At 41.9% G+C, this 19,141-nt stretch overlaps 1 protein-coding gene across 2 annotated transcripts; it reads left to right on the top strand.

Annotated features, from left to right (window-relative positions):
• Positions 1-1,209: 1,209 nt before the first annotated feature.
• Positions 1,210-18,339, top strand: LOC113313294 (MLO-like protein 6). Of its 2 annotated transcripts, XM_026562047.1 has the most exons (14): positions 1,210-1,505; positions 1,589-1,646; positions 1,750-1,913; positions 2,091-2,207; positions 2,311-2,371; positions 2,544-2,632; positions 2,730-2,804; positions 2,899-2,993; positions 3,238-3,287; positions 3,387-3,427; positions 16,842-17,051; positions 17,147-17,214; positions 17,485-17,545; positions 17,665-18,339. In XM_026562047.1, exons 1-14 carry the CDS (start codon positions 1,377-1,379, stop codon positions 18,160-18,162), a joined length of 1,716 nt encoding a protein of 571 aa, XP_026417832.1. In that variant the 5' UTR covers positions 1,210-1,376; the 3' UTR covers positions 18,163-18,339. The 2 variants fall into 2 exon arrangements, with proteins under 2 accessions (XP_026417832.1, XP_026417833.1); XM_026562048.1 differs by lacking the exons at positions 1,210-1,505; positions 1,589-1,646 and having other exon boundaries at positions 1,756-1,912; positions 2,089-2,207.
• The last annotated feature ends 802 nt before the right edge of the window (positions 18,340-19,141 follow it).

The following is a 19,141-nucleotide window of genomic DNA, read 5'->3' as shown; positions in this document are numbered from 1 at the left end:
TACACCTTTCATCATCCACCACGTGTACAGAAAGAGACACGTGGAAGGCATGCAAAACAAGATATCAAAACATGATAGCAAGCATCTCATCAGAAGATGCCACCGGTCAGCAGATCTGGCGGTCAGGGACAGAGGATCACAGAGGTATGATGGCTCAGAGGAGCACCAGATAATACCCCTTGGGTGTTAATACACCCAATCCCGAGGAAGATCCCAGATCAACGGCCGAGAGGAAGTTTGACTGACACAGATGTGACCAGACAAAGAGACACTTGTCTGACACGAGCAGACATCCATCTACCCACATTAAATACCAAAGAGATATACACGTGTCAATCATCTCGTGGAAGAGGCGAGGATATCCTTCGTATTCAAGCTCAGGCCGCAGCATATGCCGAAGACCTCTGCGTAATGGGCACAAAGCACAAGAAGATAAGATTACAACGGCGCCTCAGAAGTGGGACCCACGTTCCAACCCTTTAAATACCCCTCTCCACTAAGAGAGAAGGGGTCGACCAATCCAGAGCAGATATAAGAGAATATAGGAGAGAGAAGTAGGAAGAGTAAGTAATCCCCCTACTTCTGCAGACCTATGTATACTCTAAAGTCATTCGACTATCTTTGTAATCATTCAATACATAGTGAATCACCAGCCCCGTGGATGTAGGCCTTAGTGCCGAACCACGTAAATCTGTCTTATTTACATTTCATCACCTTACATTCAGCGTTGAACTTCATGTGCTTTACATTTATACTTGATTCTCGGTTTATTCCTTTATACGAACATTATTTATGATATATTCGACTAGACAATGACAAGCTCGAAGGCTTCGAGTCGATGAATCGATATAATCATCCCCTTTACGCATACGACGTACAATTCTAGAATTAGAATGTATGTGAATATTGTTTGTGAACACGAGGATGGCTTCGTGATTTATGTGTTCACAGATAGCATATTTAAAGACTTAAATGTCTAGGCAAATGAAGCTCCCATGTTGGATCGTAAGGAAGCCCTCGCTTCTTATTGGTCGAAATAGGCTTTTTTTGAGTTTTGTGAACGAGTGCATACAAACCAAGGTACCACCGATGGAACAACCCATCACACAATACAACCCCGTGCAACGCACGGGCACACAACTAGTTAACTGTCAGTTTCCATATAAACCCAAGACACTTCTTACTCCATTTCATATCATCTTCTCCACATTCTGCATCCCTCTCAATTCTTTCTTCTCTACTTAATAAAATTCTTGTAAATTCCAAGTTTCTCAAAAGACTCAATCCATTTTGTGCGAATCGAACAATAATTATAGAGTTAATTTGTTGCATGAACAAACCAAAATTAGAGTCACCTTGCAGCATCCATCAATACAATGGCAGGATCAGGGACTACTTACGATCGTAGTTTAGAGGAAACCCCTACATGGGCTGTTGCAGTTGTTTGTTTCGGAATTGTGTCAGTTTCCATTATCATCGAGCATGTTCTCGAACTCATTGGAGAGGTAATTAGTCCTTCCTTCAAGAGCGCAACATTTACCCATGACTTACATATACAAAACTAAACACTTTCTTTTCCATTTTGTAGTGGTTCCACAAGAAACACAAAAAAGCTCTCTATGAAGCACTACTAGTGGTCAAAACAGGTATAAATTCTACTCTCTTCCTCATGAAGTTATAAATCCATCCATGAAAGAATTATTGGAAACTTATTGTTTTTTCTTTCTTTCTCGTCTGTGGTTGTTGCAGAGCTTATGTTACTGGGGTTTATATCACTGCTGCTAACATTTACACAAGATTATATAATCCAGCTTTGTATACCCAAAAAAGTTGGAAATACATGGCATCCTTGCCCAAGAGACAAAGAAGTCGAATCAGAGAATAATTATGCGGAGAAATATTGTGGAAAAAAGGCAGGTTCATTTTTATTTTTAGTTTCATTTGTCAAATTGATTTTCACTGAACCAAAATTATTGAATCTAAATTTAGGTTCATATTGTGAATGCTTACAGTTATTGCACCTAGTACAATGACATAAAGAGAAATATCTAATGAGTAGGGTCTTTTGTGTTTGGTTTCATATTTTGCAGGGAAAAGTACCACTTGTGTCAAAGACTGCCATCCATCAACTCCACATATTCATCTTTGTCTTGGCAGTCTGTCACGTGCTTTATTGTATATTTACCATGGCTCTCGGCAGGGCTAAGGTAATTTATTTTAGTCCATGGTGAAAAAATTACTAAGTTGGTAAAGCTAGTTCTTGTGAAGTTTTGGTGATTGAGTTTGATTGTTGTATTGGTCCAATATCAGATGAAAAAATGGAATAGTTGGGAAAAGGAAACTAAATCTGCCGAATATCAGTTCACACATGGTGAGTTATCGTTTATCCTACATCCTCAACTATGAACTATTTGCATTTCATTTTTTTCTCGTATTTTAACCACGGATTAGTTCTTAATTAGCTCAATCCTAAATCTAGAACTACATAGCTGTAATAAATAATTTACTTGTGTGAAAAATAACTTCTTTTTTTTTTGGGGCAGATCCTGATAGATTTAGGTATGCAAGGGATACAACATTTGGGCGAAGGCATATGAGCATTTGGAGTAGATCCACGATTCTCCTCTGGATTGTAAGTACTAAATTTGCATATTGTTGACTTGTGCATATCTTGATCATACTTGCAAGAGAGCTGAGCTTAATTTCTTCAAATGTAACGTTTGATGCAGACGTGTTTCTTTAGGCAGTTCGTTAGATCAGTTCCTAAGGTAGATTATTTGACACTAAGACATGGTTTTATCACGGTGAGCTAAATCTTCCTTTGATAACATTTTTTACTGGTTATAAAATTGCATACGGTGGCAAATATCTAATACTAATAGTTCATACCAATTTCAGGCGCATTTGGCTCCACAGAGTGCTGTCCAATTTGATTTTCAGAAATACATGAGGAGGTCTCTTGATGAGGACTTCAAAGTTGTTGTTGGAATTAGGTGCGTGATCATATCTCTTTGCTAGTAATTTTTTTGAGAAAGAAAGCCGCCTCTCTTAAACCCTGCAAGGGATGGTACAACCATATTTTGTACTATGGCATTAACAGCCTCTACAGCTAGCATACATATATCAGCATCTACATTGACATTTCTTGGACGTTATAGCGATAACGGCAGCTGAATTGACGACCGTTATATTACTTTTTTTAGTACGGATCATAATTTGTTGTGTTTATGTTTGCAGTCCAGTGCTCTGGTTCTTTTCCCTACTTTTCTTAATGGCCTGTACCAATGGTAAGTAGCAGTTAGAACAATAAGAAAATTTCTATTCCTTTTACTCGGAGCGCACGCCAGTTTTAATCGTCTAAAACGTTTACATTCTGATTACTGCAGGGTTGCGCTCTTATTTGTGGCTGCCCTTTATTCCATTGATTGTAAGCAGGATCAATCAAAATTTATCTTAATTTCAAATTTTAAAGTGAGGTTTTCACTTTTCAGTATAATTAACGGAAAATGTGTCATTTGTCCAAATATTTTTAAAACATGGTTCTAATGGACGAGTAAAAATTAGTATGGTTTAAATGGACACCAGAAAAATAGCAAGAGTGAAACTGGATTCATCCTTACTTAAACTTAAAAAGAGCGAGGATGAAACTGGATGCATCCTGATATAAATTAAAAATAAAAAAAAGTATTTGAAAATGGGTAGGATGAATTGTTTACAGTGGCGATTTTTACATTTTCGTCCATTTAAACATATCAATTTATATACTATTTCAACCCAGAAATTTTGATTTTGATCATTTTAACCAATTTTGTGTATAATTTATGGCTTTTGCATACTTGGTTCATCAGATTGTACTCGCCGTGGGAACAAATTACAGGTGATTATAACAGCAAATGGGTTTACATGTACAAGATAGAGGACATGTGGTACAAAGGACAACCCACAGTAGAACCAACTGATGATTTGTTTTGGTTCGGAAGTCCTCGTCTCATTCTCTACTTGATTCATTTGTTCTCTTTCAAAATGCATTTCAATTGGCTTTCTTCATTATACTACTGTAAGATACATTCAAAACTTATTCCCATCTTTTGAGTACACCTTATAATCTCAAAGGCCTAAATTTGTTTCATGTCTAATTAAATTTTAGTATGAATTTGGGGCTCAATTCTTGCTATAAACCAGAAAGCCGCAGTTGTGGCTATCAGATTTCAATGGGTACGTCATCTCCATTCCAGCAATTGTAACTTCTAGCATTGTTACGTCATCCAGAAGTTATTTTTTTACTTCTACAAACGAAAAAATCAGAAGTTAGTTGGGTAAACAATTTCAAAATGACTTCAGGAAGCAGAAAAGTTAGAAATCAGAAAACATATTGTACCCAAACGCGCTTACATACATTCGTGTTGAGCTTGCAACTTTTGTCGAATGCTAAGAAGCTCGTTTTCACAGTCTCTAACATTGGTTTATGCTGGCATGACATTCAGGATCTTTGTACAAATCCTATGCATAGCTATGTCCACTCTACCTCTCTATGCCTTGGGTTACTCAGGTTAGCAGAAATTTCTTCCTTCTCTATAACCCCGGCACTATGCCTTACATTGTTGCGCAATTTTAAGACAATGCTCCCTGATTTACTAACTGGTTCGTGATTTATGTAAATGAACACAGATGGTTCGAACATGAAGACCGCAATTTCCAACCCAACTGTGGCAGTAGCATTAAAAAAATGGCATCATCAGCAAAAAAACAAATAAAGAAAGCCGAAAAAGTACGCCAACTTCGAGTATGCCATCCACGCCCACTATGGCATGTCACCGGTACATCTCTTGCATACAAAAACAATCGCAGTAGTGAAGCCAATAGCCCCAGACGTCTCCCATGCATCCAAATTACATGGGTGCTGCGAACGATCATTGGGATAGCGAATCACCTTCCCCAATGCTGACAGTTCTAGTCATAATGATCCTTTAGAGCTCGCCTTGTCCAAGTGAGGAGAGACGGTCTCACCGTCCGAATTAATACCGATGCCAAATATACCGCCCATTAGAAGTGCTAATGAACGAGTGGGTGGTGATCAATCTACTGATCAACATGATCAGTATCGGTTCTCCTTCTACGAAACATTTCTCATTCGGTAAAAGACCAAGCGTGTGATCATAAAATTGTACTGAATGATTTTCATTTTCCGGCCACATAAATCAGGTAGGCTCATTTGCAATATGTATCATAGTTTGGGGCGCCTAACCCTGTTTCATATATAAAATGAGTGCTTTCTACCAGATCGTTAGCTAGACAGTTTCAAATTGTTAAATAAAACAGATTCTTTCGTGTTTCCGATCATCTTAATACCCATTCCAGTTTAAGTTTGTTTGCAATTGACATTCTAATTCGTGCAAAAAGGTCTGCTACATTTAGTTCAGAACAAAGTTTGCTTAGAAACTAGTTTCTTCAATCTGTCACATATCCTTGAAGTCTGAACCCCATCTCTAACCTGTGACCATACATTCAACGAACAGAGTTAGTATACAACGGCAACTACTAATCGGGAAATGTCCTCTAATAAACTACCATGAATCTTGTTTCAGACTACTATTTTGAAAAAGAACTCTTGAAAAGGCAGATCCGTCGCGAGGACTCTGAATCTGTATTATTAAATCTTAGTTGAGGAAAACACCTCACGTGCAAATCTGTGATAGATAGCCGCGGGTTTGTCTGCTTTGAAATGGTGTTTGTGAAAATAAAGAACATGAACCCAGAATAAAAAAGGTTTTGAAGCACGCTGAACCCAGAATAGGGCACAACCATAATGCGCGTTTTAAGGTGAAATCACAGGATAAGATAAATCTTTTACCGGGACAAAGTCCCTGTTTCTAGCGCCAAATTGTGAAATGAATCACGAGGCCATCCAAGTGTTCACAAACAATATTCGCATACGTCCTAATTCTAGAATCGTACATCGTATGCGTAACGGGATGATTATATCGATTCATCGACTCAAAGCCTTCGGGCTTGTCATTGTCTAGTCGAATATTATCATAAATAATGTTCGTATAAGGAAATAAATCAAGAAACAAGTATAATAAAGCATATGAAGTTTAACGCGAATGTAAGGTGCTGAAATGTAAATGAGACAGATTTACGTGGTTCGGCACTAAGGCCTACGTCCACGGGGTTTGGTGTTTCACTATGTACTGAATGGTTACAAAGATAGTCGAATGACTTTAGAATATACATGGTCTGCGGAAGTAGGTGGATTACTTACTCTTCCTATTTCTCTCCCTATATTCTCCTCTAATTGCTCTCCAAAATGGTCTGCCCCTTCTCTCTTATGGAGAGGGGTATTTATAGGGAAGAACGTGGGTCCCATCTCTGAAGTGCCGTTGTAATCTTATCTTCTTGTGCTTTGTGCCTATTACGCAGAGGTCTTCGGTATATGCCGCGGCCTGAGCTTGAACACGAAGGGTTATCCTCGCTTCTTCCACGAGCTGATCGACACGTGTATATCTCTTTGGTATTTAATGCGGGTAGATGGATGTCTGCTCGTGTCAGACAAGTGTCTCTTTGTCTGGTCACATCTGTGTCAGCCAAACTTCCTCTCGGCCGTTGATCTGGGATCTTCCTCGGGATTGGGTGCGTTAATACCCAAGGGGTATTATCTGGTGCTCCTTGAGCCATCATACCTCTGTGGTCCTCTGTCCCTGACCGTCAGATCTGCTGACCGATGGCATCTTCTGATGAAATGCTTGCTATCATGTTTTGATGTCTCGCTTCACATGCCTTCCACGTGTCTCTTTCTGTACACGTGGAGGATGATGAAAGGTGTACATACAATTTGCCCCTCTTCTTCTAACTTGGGCGTATTTTGCAATTTTGAAGAAGAAAGGTAGTCCTACACGTTTCCCACTTTGCATTAACTTCTCCCGTAACTGCTCCTTGGTACGAGGAGCAGTTATTGTCTTCTCTAGCTTCATAAATAGGAAAGAGAATGTGAAAAAAAACTTTTATCCTCTTCTTGTCAGTGTTCATTCTCTTCTTGTTCTCTTTCTTGTTCTTTAGTCATTTACTATCACCGTTCTTGTGAGGAATATAGCATTCAATTTTCTGTTTCTTTCTTCTGCTTCTTTCGTTCTTGATTGTTGCTGCCCCTGTATCTGTCGATATCTCCGATCCTCCTTTCTTCTACTGCGTTGGTGCTTGTCGTCCTCTTTTATACAGGTATGGGATTTTTCATCAGTTGTTCACCATTGTTTTATCTGTGTATCTATCGTTTGTCTCCTGCTGCTGTGTTCTTGGTTTTGTGATGAAGATCATACATGTCGAAGCATATATGCTTGCCCCTGTTCTTTGTTACAGCGTCTGTGAGTCTGTATAGTATTATCCCTGGAGTCGATGGAGTATTTTTTAGTTTCTTAGGGTTTTTCATGTTTATCCGGATGAACCATCAATTATGGGTTTTTTGATCTTTAGTGATCTCCTCGTATTTTCTCTAAACTGTTTTTGTGTTTCCTTGTAGATATGTCTGATCGTCCGCGGGCTCCTTACCAAACTCCGCCGTCTAGTCCGCCAAGATCCCCTCCGCGTAGAGATCCTGACAGATCTCCACTTGGGGAAGGTCCTCACAAGTCTTCGCAATCGATCCTCGGGGTCATAGGGTTTCTTCTCCTGGTGTGAAGATTATGCCTTCTAAAAAAGGGGATATGCCGAAGGGTCCTTCTGGGTCTAGGTATGCTGTTAACCGCGCCCCTTCTCGTCCTCGTGAAGATTCTAGGAGTACGCAGGCTCCTCCTCGTGATGACTCTAGGAGTACGCGGGCTCCTCCTCCTCGTAATGAAGTGGTGGATGCTCCGCCCCTTCGTTCAATGGCTCCTCCTTCAGTGCCTCCGCAGAAATCTCTGCCGCCTCCTCCCGCGATTTCTTTCAAAGGGAAGTACTCCAAGGGTACTATATCGAGAGCTGATCCGTCTACAAATCTTCCTTCTAAAAGGAAAGCTTCGGAATTGGGTCCTACTTCTGATTCCGCAGACGAAGAAGAAACTGTCCCCGTGATACGCAGCATTTCAGTTGGTAAGAAGAAGGTCACTTTCAAGCATATTGATCTTGAGATGTTCAAGGAAAAACATGAACTCCAAGCTTTTGAGGTTCGCTTCTATGCTCCTGACGATGATATCACCTACGAGCTCCTTGCTAATTATCAGTTTGACGAGTTTCATCTGTTGACTACGGTTGGAGCCTTCGAGGCGGGTCTTATGTTGCCCTTATATAAGTCGGGTGACTCCTTTTATTATGACGTGTTGGCTAGTCGCGAAGGCTCTTCTACGAACACTCATAATCGTTCCGTGTCACAACTATCTGGGAATTATCTTCGTTCACTGAAGGAATGTTATCTGCGGAGCAAGGGAGAGACTATGATGACCTGCTATGTTCCAAATCCTGCTGAGAGAGAGTGGTACACTCCTCAGAACTTTAACAGTTCTTTTGGGGATTATGTCAACAGCAGAAACCGTAAGCCGTGGAGTGTTAGTCTTCGTAATATTGCTGCTCCCCGTGGTGAAATTCGTCTCTTGAGTGAGGTGAGTGATGCCAAGCTGAAGTATGTTCCTGGTACTGAGGGATCTGCTAAACGGAAACTCTTTCCTGCTCGTGAAAGGATTAAGCGTGACCATGATTATGAATGGCATGCTACTGTTATTGAGGTAGTTGGTCCTTGGGCTTACGGATGGATTCCGGGTCCACGTGGTTGGCGTCCTTCTGAAAATAGCAAGCCTCGTGAAACTCCTCCTGCTCGTTATGGAGATTTCTGTCCTTGGCGTCCTAATTTCGCGGGCATGAATTTTCCTTATGCTCTTGATGTCGTTGATGGAGATGAGGAGGAGGGTTCTGGTGCTATCCATCCATCAAAGAGTGTGCTGCTGCCAAGGTATAGTTTCTTTCTTATCTCTATCTTTTTGCCCCTTTTTCCTTGCTTGAAATAATTTTCATTTTTGAAGTGAGGGAAAAAATGAGCCTTTGTGGGATGTATACTGGTTTGTAGGTGTCGAAGAAGAAGAAACTTGGACCCAAGCAATCTTCTACTGCGGTTATCAGTGAGGCTGAGGGTTATGAGGAGGTTACGAGTCCCGTAAACCAAGGGTATGGTGAGGATGAAGAAATGTCCAACGGAGAAGAGCGTACCGACACTTCTTACCTGATGACGAAGGTGGTAATGAAGAAGAGGTTGCCGCGGGTGGTGATGGTGAGGCTGAAGTTGCCGCGGGTGGTGATCTTGAAGAAGAAGTTGCCGCGGGTGGTGATGGTGACGAAGAAGTTGCCGCGGGTGGTAATGGTGAGGCTGAGGGTAATGTTACCGTCGGTGGTACTGGTGGGAGTGGATCTGCCCCTGTTGGTGATGACATTGTTGGTGTGGGTACTTTGCCCGTAATTTCCCCAGAATTCTCTTTCGGTAGGATATATTCCGCGGGGGAATCCTTCGATGTGACTGCTGCCATGGGTCTTGCCGAGGACTTCTCATTGCTTTCCCCACATGATGATTGGGATGTGCTTGGGGACCTTGGAAAAGAATGTACCACTGATCAGCAAGCTGAGAACGCAGGTGGTCATGCTGAGGGTGGTAATGTCGAGACTTGCGCGGGTGAGGAGATAACCGCCAAGGGGAAGTCTGCGGTTGAGTCTCCTTCCGAGGATTTTCCTTTCTCGCTAATGCCTGAAGGTGAAGATGCCATTTTGGCTTGGCTAAAGAAGAAGAACCTGATGTTCGTCCCTAACCCTGCCCCCGTGGTCACTGGTGAGAAGAATTCCGACGCTTATACTCGTCGAATGATGCAACTGTCTTCTGAAGCCCGCGTTGCTGAGATGTGGGAGAAGGATCTTAGAGCTTCGGAAGCTAATTTAGTGGTTGACCCTCCCTCATCTGTTGCTGATGATGGCCATAGCTGATGGGTACCAGTACGGTTTTCCCCAGCAGCGTGTTTTAGGTAAATCCTTGTACTCTTTTTATGATATCCGCGCATTGTGTTCTTCGTGATATCTGATTCCTTTGGTATAATAATGTTTGTTGTTTGTGACGTAGATGATGAGGAGCGAACATTGTAACCATGTTCTATACCAGTTCTTTAAAGCAAAGTCTTTAAAGTTGGAGGCCAAGCTTCGTCATAGGGAAGAGGAACTGTCTGCGGCTGAAGCGGAAATAAATGAACTGAGGGGCCGTCTGAAGAAAAAGAACAGCTGGGTAATGCTGAGGAGAGTCTTCGTTCAGAGCTTGCTATAGTCCGCAACGAATTGGAGCAGACTCGTAGAAGTGTCTCGTCCTTCACAGGTTTGTATTTTACGGATTTTTCACTCCTTGTGATTCCCTATCTGTATTTTGGTGTTCTGTCTGAGTCTCCCCACCCTATCTTCAGTGGGTGGAGTCCCCGAGTTGATATGGCTTCGGAAAGAAAGGGAACGACAGAAATCCCGTATTGCAGAGTTGGTGGGTAAGTTGAAGAGTGAAGCCGTAAAGTGGAATGCTCGTGCTGATGAGCACAACGCCTTAACAGCTGAGTGGCGTGAAAACGAACACTGATGGTTGATATGCAAAATAAGTACAATCATGACCGTTGTTTTTTAATGGTACGCTGCTATGGACGCGTGACAACCTGCGTGATGCTCGAGAACATGCTTCAGACTTAGAGGCTAGAGTGCGCTTTTTAGAAGGAGAGTTACAACAGGCTCGTTCTTTCTTAGGCCCTGGGGTTAGGGATAGTATGCTGCGTCTTTCCGAGGAAAGAGATAATGCTAGGGCCGAGGTTGGTGCACTTAGTAAAGCCCTAGCAGCGTCTCGAGCGGATGTTGCTCGCCAAGTGGAGTCTGAAAGAGATCTTGAGATGAATGTGTATCGACTTCATAAAAGGATGGGGGAGGTGAATGATGAAGTCAACCATCTTCGTCACTTGGATTCGATGAAGCAGGTAGATTTAGACGCCAGTCAATTTGCTCTTACGAACCTTCAAACGGATTATAGAAACTATCCACCGAATATGACTTTCTTGATGAGGCTCGGGACGCAGTTGTCAATGAGTATGAGGAGGCTTCGGCTAATGTCGAAGGTATAACCTCGTTTTATCGAGTGTGATTCTGTTATTTCTTCGTTTTAACCCCTTGGTATTTTTTGTTTTCAGCACTCGAGGGACAGCTTCACGCAGCAAATGATGAGCTTAAAAAGACTCAATCTGCCTTAGTGCAGCAGGAAGGACAAACCAATTATTTCAAAGGGTTGGCCGCGTCTCGTGAGGAAGCAGCGGAGATTGCCTCCAAAGAGGCGGAACGCCTATCTGTATTGCTGTCTCAAGCCCACAGCGGACCGCTGTTATCACTTATAAGGCTCGATGTCAGTTGGCTGAAGAGAACCAACAAAGTCCTGGATAAGATTGAACTTGGCCTTAAAGTCGAACATGGTCTTGTCAAGAACTATCCGCCGTCCCCTTCCCGCGCCTTTGCCTGGTTCTTCTGGGCCCTCTTCAGGTGGTAGCGTACCCTCATCTCGCAGAGACAACCCCGTTGATGGAGCTGTATCGTCCAAGTAGATTTCTTTTATTAGTCATAGAAGTTGATCCTCGTTGATTATATAATTTCGGATCATTTTTTGATGTGTTTCCTTTTTATCTTATTTGCCGAGTCTTGTAATCAACTCTTTATGAAATGGATCATCCTTTTGGCGTACCTGCGTTATCAATTCATCTTTTTATTTTAAAGTATTGTGAAGTGTTAAACTAGAAATAATTGGTTTTGTAAAAAGTTGAGAGTGATTGAGTGCGACACCGAAGGTAAATACCTTCGTGATCGTCTTGAGACATGTCACCCCGCTGGCGAATCCTGGGCCAGAGGATTCCCAAACGGTGGGGGCCGAGGCAGCGTTCTAGGATATGGAATGCTTAATTGAAAATATTTACATGCACCCATTCCGTCGACCCACTGCCTTAAAATTGGTTGGGTATCTCTTTCTGCTGGGTGCCTTCCCCCTGGTATTACACTCATAGACACTGATAGGGGAGCCCTGAGAGATTGTAGATTAACTATTTTCCCCAATATTGTTAATAAATTTTGTTTACTTGAAGATTTCCCAAAAATCTTGTTTGATTGATAGGTTGAGGCCTGCTGCTCCTCGTCCAGAGATAGAAACATGTAAAGTTGTTACGCTGCCTTCTTCTTCTGGTATTCTCCACGCAGATGCAAAGCTGCGCTGCTCCTATGGGTAGTACGGTTTGAGCCATTTAGCATTCCAAGGGTGCCAGAGGACCTCTCCTTTCAGATTGCGAAGATAGTAGGAACCGTTTCCCGCAATGTCGTGTATTATAAAAGGTCATCCCCATAGGTGCTAACTTTCCCCATTTCTTCTCTCGTTGATACTGCGGGATTGTTCTTAGCACATACTGCCCTCTACAAAATTTCGAAGCTTAACCTTTTTGTTGTACTCTCGCTAGTCTCGTTGATAATTTTCCATCTTCTGCAATGCTGCTTCCCTCCTTCCTTCCAGGTCGTCCAGTCTCTCTAACATCATGTCTGTTGTGAGTTTTTTCTCCCATGCTTCGGTCTTTGTGGTTGGCATGAGGATCTCTGTTGGGATGACTGCTTCAGCTCCATAAGTGAGGAGAAATGGGGACTCCCCAGTGGCAGATCTTCGTGTTGTCTGTATGCCCATAATACATTGTGTAGCTGTTCACACCATCGCCCCTTGTGTTCGTCTAATTGCTTTTTGAGATAAGGGCGAGGGTCTTGTTAGTAGCTTCCGCTTGTCCGTTGCTTTGAGGGTATATGGGGGTGGACTTGTTTTTCCTTATTTTGAAAGTGTCGAAGAGCATGTCTATGTTTTTCCCCTGTAATTGTTTACCATTATCGGACACGATTTCCGCTGGTATGCCGAACCTGCAAATAATGTTTTGGAATATGAAAGTAAACACGTCCACGTCTCTGATCCTGGCTAAGGCTTTGGCTTCCACCCATTTACTGAAGTAGTCCGTGGTTACTATCAAAAATCGTCTTTTCCCTGATCCTTCGATGAAAGGCCCACGATATCTATGCCCCATTTTGCGAATGGCCACGGACTATCCACAGAATTCAACGTTGTTGCTGGTGCATGTATCTTTTTGGCGAAACGCTGACATTCTTCACATCGTCGGGACATTCTTGGCATCTTGTATCATTGTGGGCCAGTAATATCCTTGCATTTTTGCTTTGTCGGCTAGTGATCTCATGCCGCTATGATTCCTGCGTCACCATAATGGATGTCGTTTAGAATTCGATGCCCCTCTTTCCTGGATAAGCAACGTAGTAACGGTCCGAGGAAAGATTTCTTGTACAGGATTCCATCCCGAAGGTCATATCTTCCTACTTTAGAGAGTATTTTCCTGTTTTGTTTGTGATCCGCGGGTAAGGTTCCATCCTTGAGAAACGCATGGATCATCATTCTCCAATCATCTTCGTTGCTGAAATCTTCGTCTTGATTTGCTCTTGACAGGATATCTTCTTCGTCAAAATCGTCACGGATGTCTTCTCCCACCTGATCTTCGATATTTTCTTCCAATGTATCTTGATTTGTAGCAAAGGAAAATTGTGTTGCAATCGAGGGCTCGTATACCCTTTTTATTTTGATAGCTTTGATACTCTTGTCCTTCAGCATGGATGATATATATGCTAGAGCATCCGCGTGCCTGAGATCCCTTCTGCATAAGTGCCGGGACTTAATGTTCGGAATTTGTGATTCCAATGTTTGGACCAAGGCCATGTAAGCTGAGAGGGTGTCGTCGTACACATTGTATTCAAGACCTATTTGCCGTATGACAAGCTGCGAATCACTTGTCAGTCTCACATCGGTTACCCCCATCTCTGTTATTAAGTGGAGGGCATGTACGACTGCCTCGTATTCGACGATGTTATTAGTATGTTATTTGAATTCTAACCTGAGTGTCTGTATGATCCTTTCTCCAGTTGGGGTGGTGATGAGAATTTCTATTCCTGCCTCTTCCTTATTTTTGGAACCATCAACGAAGACTTCCCATTGTCTTTGACTCGCGGGTTCGAGGACATCAACTGGATCCTTGCTTTCTTCGTCGGCTTCTGGTATTCCCCTAATCTCTTCGTCGTTGTCCAGGGGGAGGTCTGCTAAGAAATCCGCCAAAACTTGGGATTTTTGGGAATGTTGAATTTCATGAATGATGTTGAAATTGTCCAGGTGGGTGTTCCACTTGGCTATTCTTCCTACTTTTCCCGCGCTTTTGAGGACTGCTTCCAGTGGTGCTATGCATGGGACGCGGATGAAGTGAGTTAGGAAATATGTTCTCATCTTTTGGGTAGCCCACACCAATGCCAGGATAAGTTGTTCGATCTTCGTGTAGTTCCTTTCCGCAGAATTGAGGGTCTTACTGACATAATAGATAGGTTGTTCTATCTTCGTATTGGTTTTGACCAACACTGCTCTAACTGCGTCTTCTGTCGCTGCTATGTACAATGCCAAAACCTCATCAGGATCAGGCTTCTGCAGGATTGGAATTGAAGCCAGGTGATCCTTGATTCTTTGGAAGGCTTCTTCGCATTCTGCGGTCCATTCAAACTTACTCCCTTTTTTGAGAATATTGAAAAAATGTTTGCATTTGTCCGAGGATCGGGCAATAAATCTTCCCAAGGCTGTTATGGACCCATTGAGCTCCTGCACTTCTTTTAAATTATTCGGAGATGGCATTTCTACTATGGCCTGAATCTTTGCTGGGTCTACCTCAATGCCCCTTTTTGTTACCAGATATCCGAGGAATTTCCCTGAGGTGACACCGAAAGTGCATTTTTCTGGATTTACTTTCATGTGATGTTTCCTCATTGCTTCGAAAATATATCTCAGGTCCTGGTGGTGATCTTTACGCAGCTTAATTTTGACGAGCATGTCATCAACGTAGACTTCTAAGGTACTACCAATCCATGGCCTGAAGATAGCATCGACCATTCTTTGGTACGTGGCCCCTGCGTTTCGAAGTCCAAAGGGCATTCTAGTGTAGCAATAAAGGCCATGCGGGATGTAGAATGTTGTGTGTAGTTGATATTCTTCTTCCAGGGCTACTTGGTTGTAACCAGAATATCCATCCACTGCTTCAACCAGCTGATCTATGCTTGGCAGGGGATAGCTGTCCTTTGGACATGCCTTGTTGAGGTTAGTAAAGTCGATGCATTTCCTAACCCCTCCATTATTCTTAGGAACGACTACCATGTTGGAGATCCATGTAGGGTATTTGACTTCCTTGATGAAGCCTGGTTCTAGTAGTTTCCGAAGTTCCTTTTCCACTGCCTTATGATACTCCGGTGCAACTTTTCTTATTTTCTGCCTGAAATGTGGCGTGCCTGGTTTGATGCGCAGCTCGTGTTGGATTATTTTCGGATCAATCCCCGTCATATCTCCTAGCTTCCAGGCGAATACATCCGCGTATTCTTTAAGTAATTTGGTTAAGGAATCTTCTCTTATTTCGTCCATTATGGTCCCTACTTTGATCATCTTCGGGTTTTCTTCCGTTCCTATGTTGATTTCTTTTACGGGCTCTACTGGTGGAACACCGGCTTCGGGTCCCCGAGAACTGGGGCGTTCTTTGATTGCTATTTGGTATGTTTCTGTCCTTCGTTGGATGCTGAAGTACTTGTCTCTGTGTTTAGGACATTATCATCTTTTGTCAAACCCCTCCATGTGGTTTCCTTGAGGAACAGGTCTATGGCCTTTTCTTTCGCAGCTTCTTTATTTTTAATCCTTCGGGTTTTTTGCTGCTCTTCTTATTCATTGTTGATACGATCCTGAGTGGTCTGGAACTCTTTTGCAGAGACCCGATCTCCCTTGATTTCCATCACTCCCTCGGGTGTAGGGAACCTGAGATATTGGTAGTAAATTGCAGCCACTCCCTTGAGTTTATGTAACCACTTTCGTCCAATAATGGCGTTATAGGGGGATGGGGCGTCAACCACGCTGAATCGTGTTTCTACTTTCATGGGTCCGGCGTTCACCTGTAACACGATGTCTCCCAATGGCTTTGTGGGTGCTCCATTGAATCCGTAGATGGTGTAATAAGAGGTCATTAGATGTTCATCATGGAGTTTCATCCGTTTGAATGCGTCGTAGAATAGAACATTCACTGAGCTTCCCCCGTCTATGAGGATCTTTTTGAGGTTACATCCAGCCACTGGTAGTGTGAGGACCAAGGGATCGTTATGATCTTCCATATCTTCTTCGATATATTCAGTATCGAAGATAATAGGTGCGTCCATCCACTCTTCGTGCTCGTCCACCTCTACGCCATCAATCTTATATAATTCGCAGTGGTCTTCGAACTGCTTCCGTAGCCTCTTTCCTATCTGCGCTGTAAGGGAGGGCCCCGCGGCTTCGGAACACGAGATGGTGTTGATTGTGCGGTTTCCCTCTGGAAGTTGGACTTGCTTGGTCCGTTTGGATCTATCCTCGGTGACCTCCTTTCGTATGTAATGTTTGAGTTCGCCGGCATCAATCAATTTTTAAAACATGGTTCTAATGGACGAGTAAAAAATAGTATGGGTTAAATGGACACCAGAAAAATAGCAAGAGTGAAACTGGATTCATCCTTACTTAAACTTAAAAAGAGCGAGGATGAAACTGGATGCATCCTGATATAAATTAAAAATAAAAAAAAAAAAGTATTTGAAAATGGGTAGGATGAAACTGTTTACACTGACTATTTTTACATTTTCGTCCATTTAAACAGTATCAAATTTTATATATCTATTTCACCCAGAAATTGTTGATTTTGATCATTTTAACCAATTTTGTGTATAATTAATTGGCTTTTGCATACTTGGTTCATCAGATTGTACTCGCCGTGGGAACGAAATTACAGGTGATTATAACACAAATGGGTTTACATGTACAAGATAGAGGACATGTGGTACAAGGACAACCCACAGTAGAACCAACTGATGATTTGTTTTGGTTCGGAAGTCCTCGTCTCATTCTCTACTTGATTCATTTTGTTCTCTTTCAAAATGCATTTCAATTGGCTTTCTTCATATATACTACTGTAAGATACATTCAAAACTTATTCCCAATCTTTTTGAGTAACACCTTATAATCTCAAAGGCCTAAATTTGTTTTCATGTCTAATTAAATTTTCAGTATGAATTTGGGCTCAATTCTTGCTATAACCAGAAAGCCGCAGTTGTGGCTATCAGGATTTCAATGGGGTACGTCATCTCCATTCCAGCATTGTAACTTCTAGCATTGTTACGTCATCCAGAAGTTATTTTTTTACTTCTACAAACGAAAAAATCAGAAGTTAGTTTGGGTAAACAATTTCAAAATGACTTACAGAAGCAGAAAAGTTAGAAATCAGAAACATAATTGTACCCGAACGCGCTTACATTACATTCGTGTTGAGCTTGCAACTTTTGTCGAATGCTAAGAAGCTCGTTTTCACAGTCTCTAACATTGTTTTATGCTGGCATGACATTCAGGATCTTTGTACAAATCCTATGCAGCTATGTCACTCTACCTCTCTATGCCTTGGTTACTCAGGTTAGCAGAAATTTCTTCCTTCTATAACCCCGGCACTAATGCCTTACATTGTTGCGCAATTTTAAGACAATGCTCCCTGATTTTACTAACTGGTTCGTGATTTATGTAAATGAACACAGATGGGTTCGAACATGAAGACCGCAATATTCAACCCAACTGTGGCAGTAGCATTAAAAAAATGGCATCATCAAGCAAAAAAACAAATAAAAGAAAGCCGAAAAAGTACGCCAACTTCGAGTATGCCATCCACGCCACACTATGGCATGTCACCGGTACATCTCTTGCATAACAAAAACAATCGCAGTAGTGAAGCCAATAGCCCTCAGACGTCTCCCATGCATCCAAATTACATGGGTGCTGCGAACGATCATTGGGATAGCGAATCACCTTCCCCAATGCATGACAGTTCTAGTCATAATGATCCATTTAGAGCTCGCCTTGGTCCAAGTGAGGAGAGACGAGTCTCACCGTCCGAATTAATACCGATGCCAAATATACCGCCCATTAGAAGTGCTAATGAACGAGGTGGTGGTGATCAATCTACTGATCAACATGAGATCAGTATCGGTTCTCCTTCTACGAAACATTTCTCATTCGGTAAAAGACCAAGCGTGTGATCATAAAATTGTACTGAATTGATTTTCATTTTCCGGCCACATAAATCAGGTAGGCTCATTTGCAATATGTATCATAGTTTGGGGCGCCTAACCCTGTTCTATATATAAAATGAGTGCTTTCTACCAGATCAGTTAGCTAGACAGTTGCAAATTGTTAAATAAAACAGATTCTTTCGTGTTTCCGATCATCTTAATACCCAGAATTCCAGTTTAAGTTTGTTTGCAATTGACATTCTAATTCGTGCAAAAAGGTCTGCTACATTTAGTTCAGAACAAAGTTTGCTTAAGAAACTAGTTTCTTCAATCTGTCACATATCCTTGAAGTCTGAACCCCATCTCTAACCTGTGACATACATTCAACGAACAGAGTTAGTATACAACGGCAACTACTAATCGGGAAATGTCCTCTAATAAACTACCATGAATCTTGTTTTCAGACTACTTTTGAAAAAGAACTCTTGAAAAGGCAGATCCGTCGCGAGGACTCATGAATCTGTATTATTAAATCTTAGTTGAGGAAAACACCTCACGTGCAAATCTGTGATAGATAGCCGCGGGTTTGTCTGCTTTGAAATGGTGTTTGTGAAAATGAAGAACATGAACCCAGAATAAAAAAGGTTTTGAAAGCACGCTGAACCCAGAATAGGGCACAACCATAATGCGCGTTTTAAGGTGAAATCACAGGATAAGATAAATCTTTTACCGGGACAAAGTCCCTGTTTCTAGCGCCAAATTGTGAACACATGAATCACGAGGCCATCCAAGTGTTCACAAGCAATATTCGCATACGTCCTAATTCTAGAATCGTACATCGTATGTGTAACGGGATGATTATATCGATTCATCGACTCAAAGCCTTCGGGCTTGTCATTGTCTAGTCGAATATTATCATAAATAATGTTCGTATAAGGAAATAAATCAAGAAACAAGTATAAATATAAAGCATATGAAGTTTAACGCTGAATGTAAGGTGCTGAAA

This window comes from Papaver somniferum, chromosome 9, assembly GCF_003573695.1.
Source record: "Papaver somniferum cultivar HN1 chromosome 9, ASM357369v1, whole genome shotgun sequence".
Taxonomy (NCBI): domain Eukaryota; kingdom Viridiplantae; phylum Streptophyta; class Magnoliopsida; order Ranunculales; family Papaveraceae; genus Papaver; species Papaver somniferum.
Note: the sequence above shows the minus strand (reverse complement) of the source record. Positions and strands in the feature narration are given on the sequence as shown.

Coding starts and splice junctions, on each gene's coding strand:
- LOC113313294 (XM_026562047.1), top strand. CDS start 1,377: ATGGCAGGATCAGGGACTACTTACGATCGTAGTTTAGAGGAAACCCCT. Junction 2,633..2,729: donor CCACGATTCTCCTCTGGATT/GTAAGTACTAAA, acceptor CGTTTGATGCAG/ACGTGTTTCTTTAGGCAGTT. Junction 17,052..17,146: donor CTTTCTTCATATATACTACT/GTAAGATACATT, acceptor TTAAATTTTCAG/TATGAATTTGGGCTCAATTC.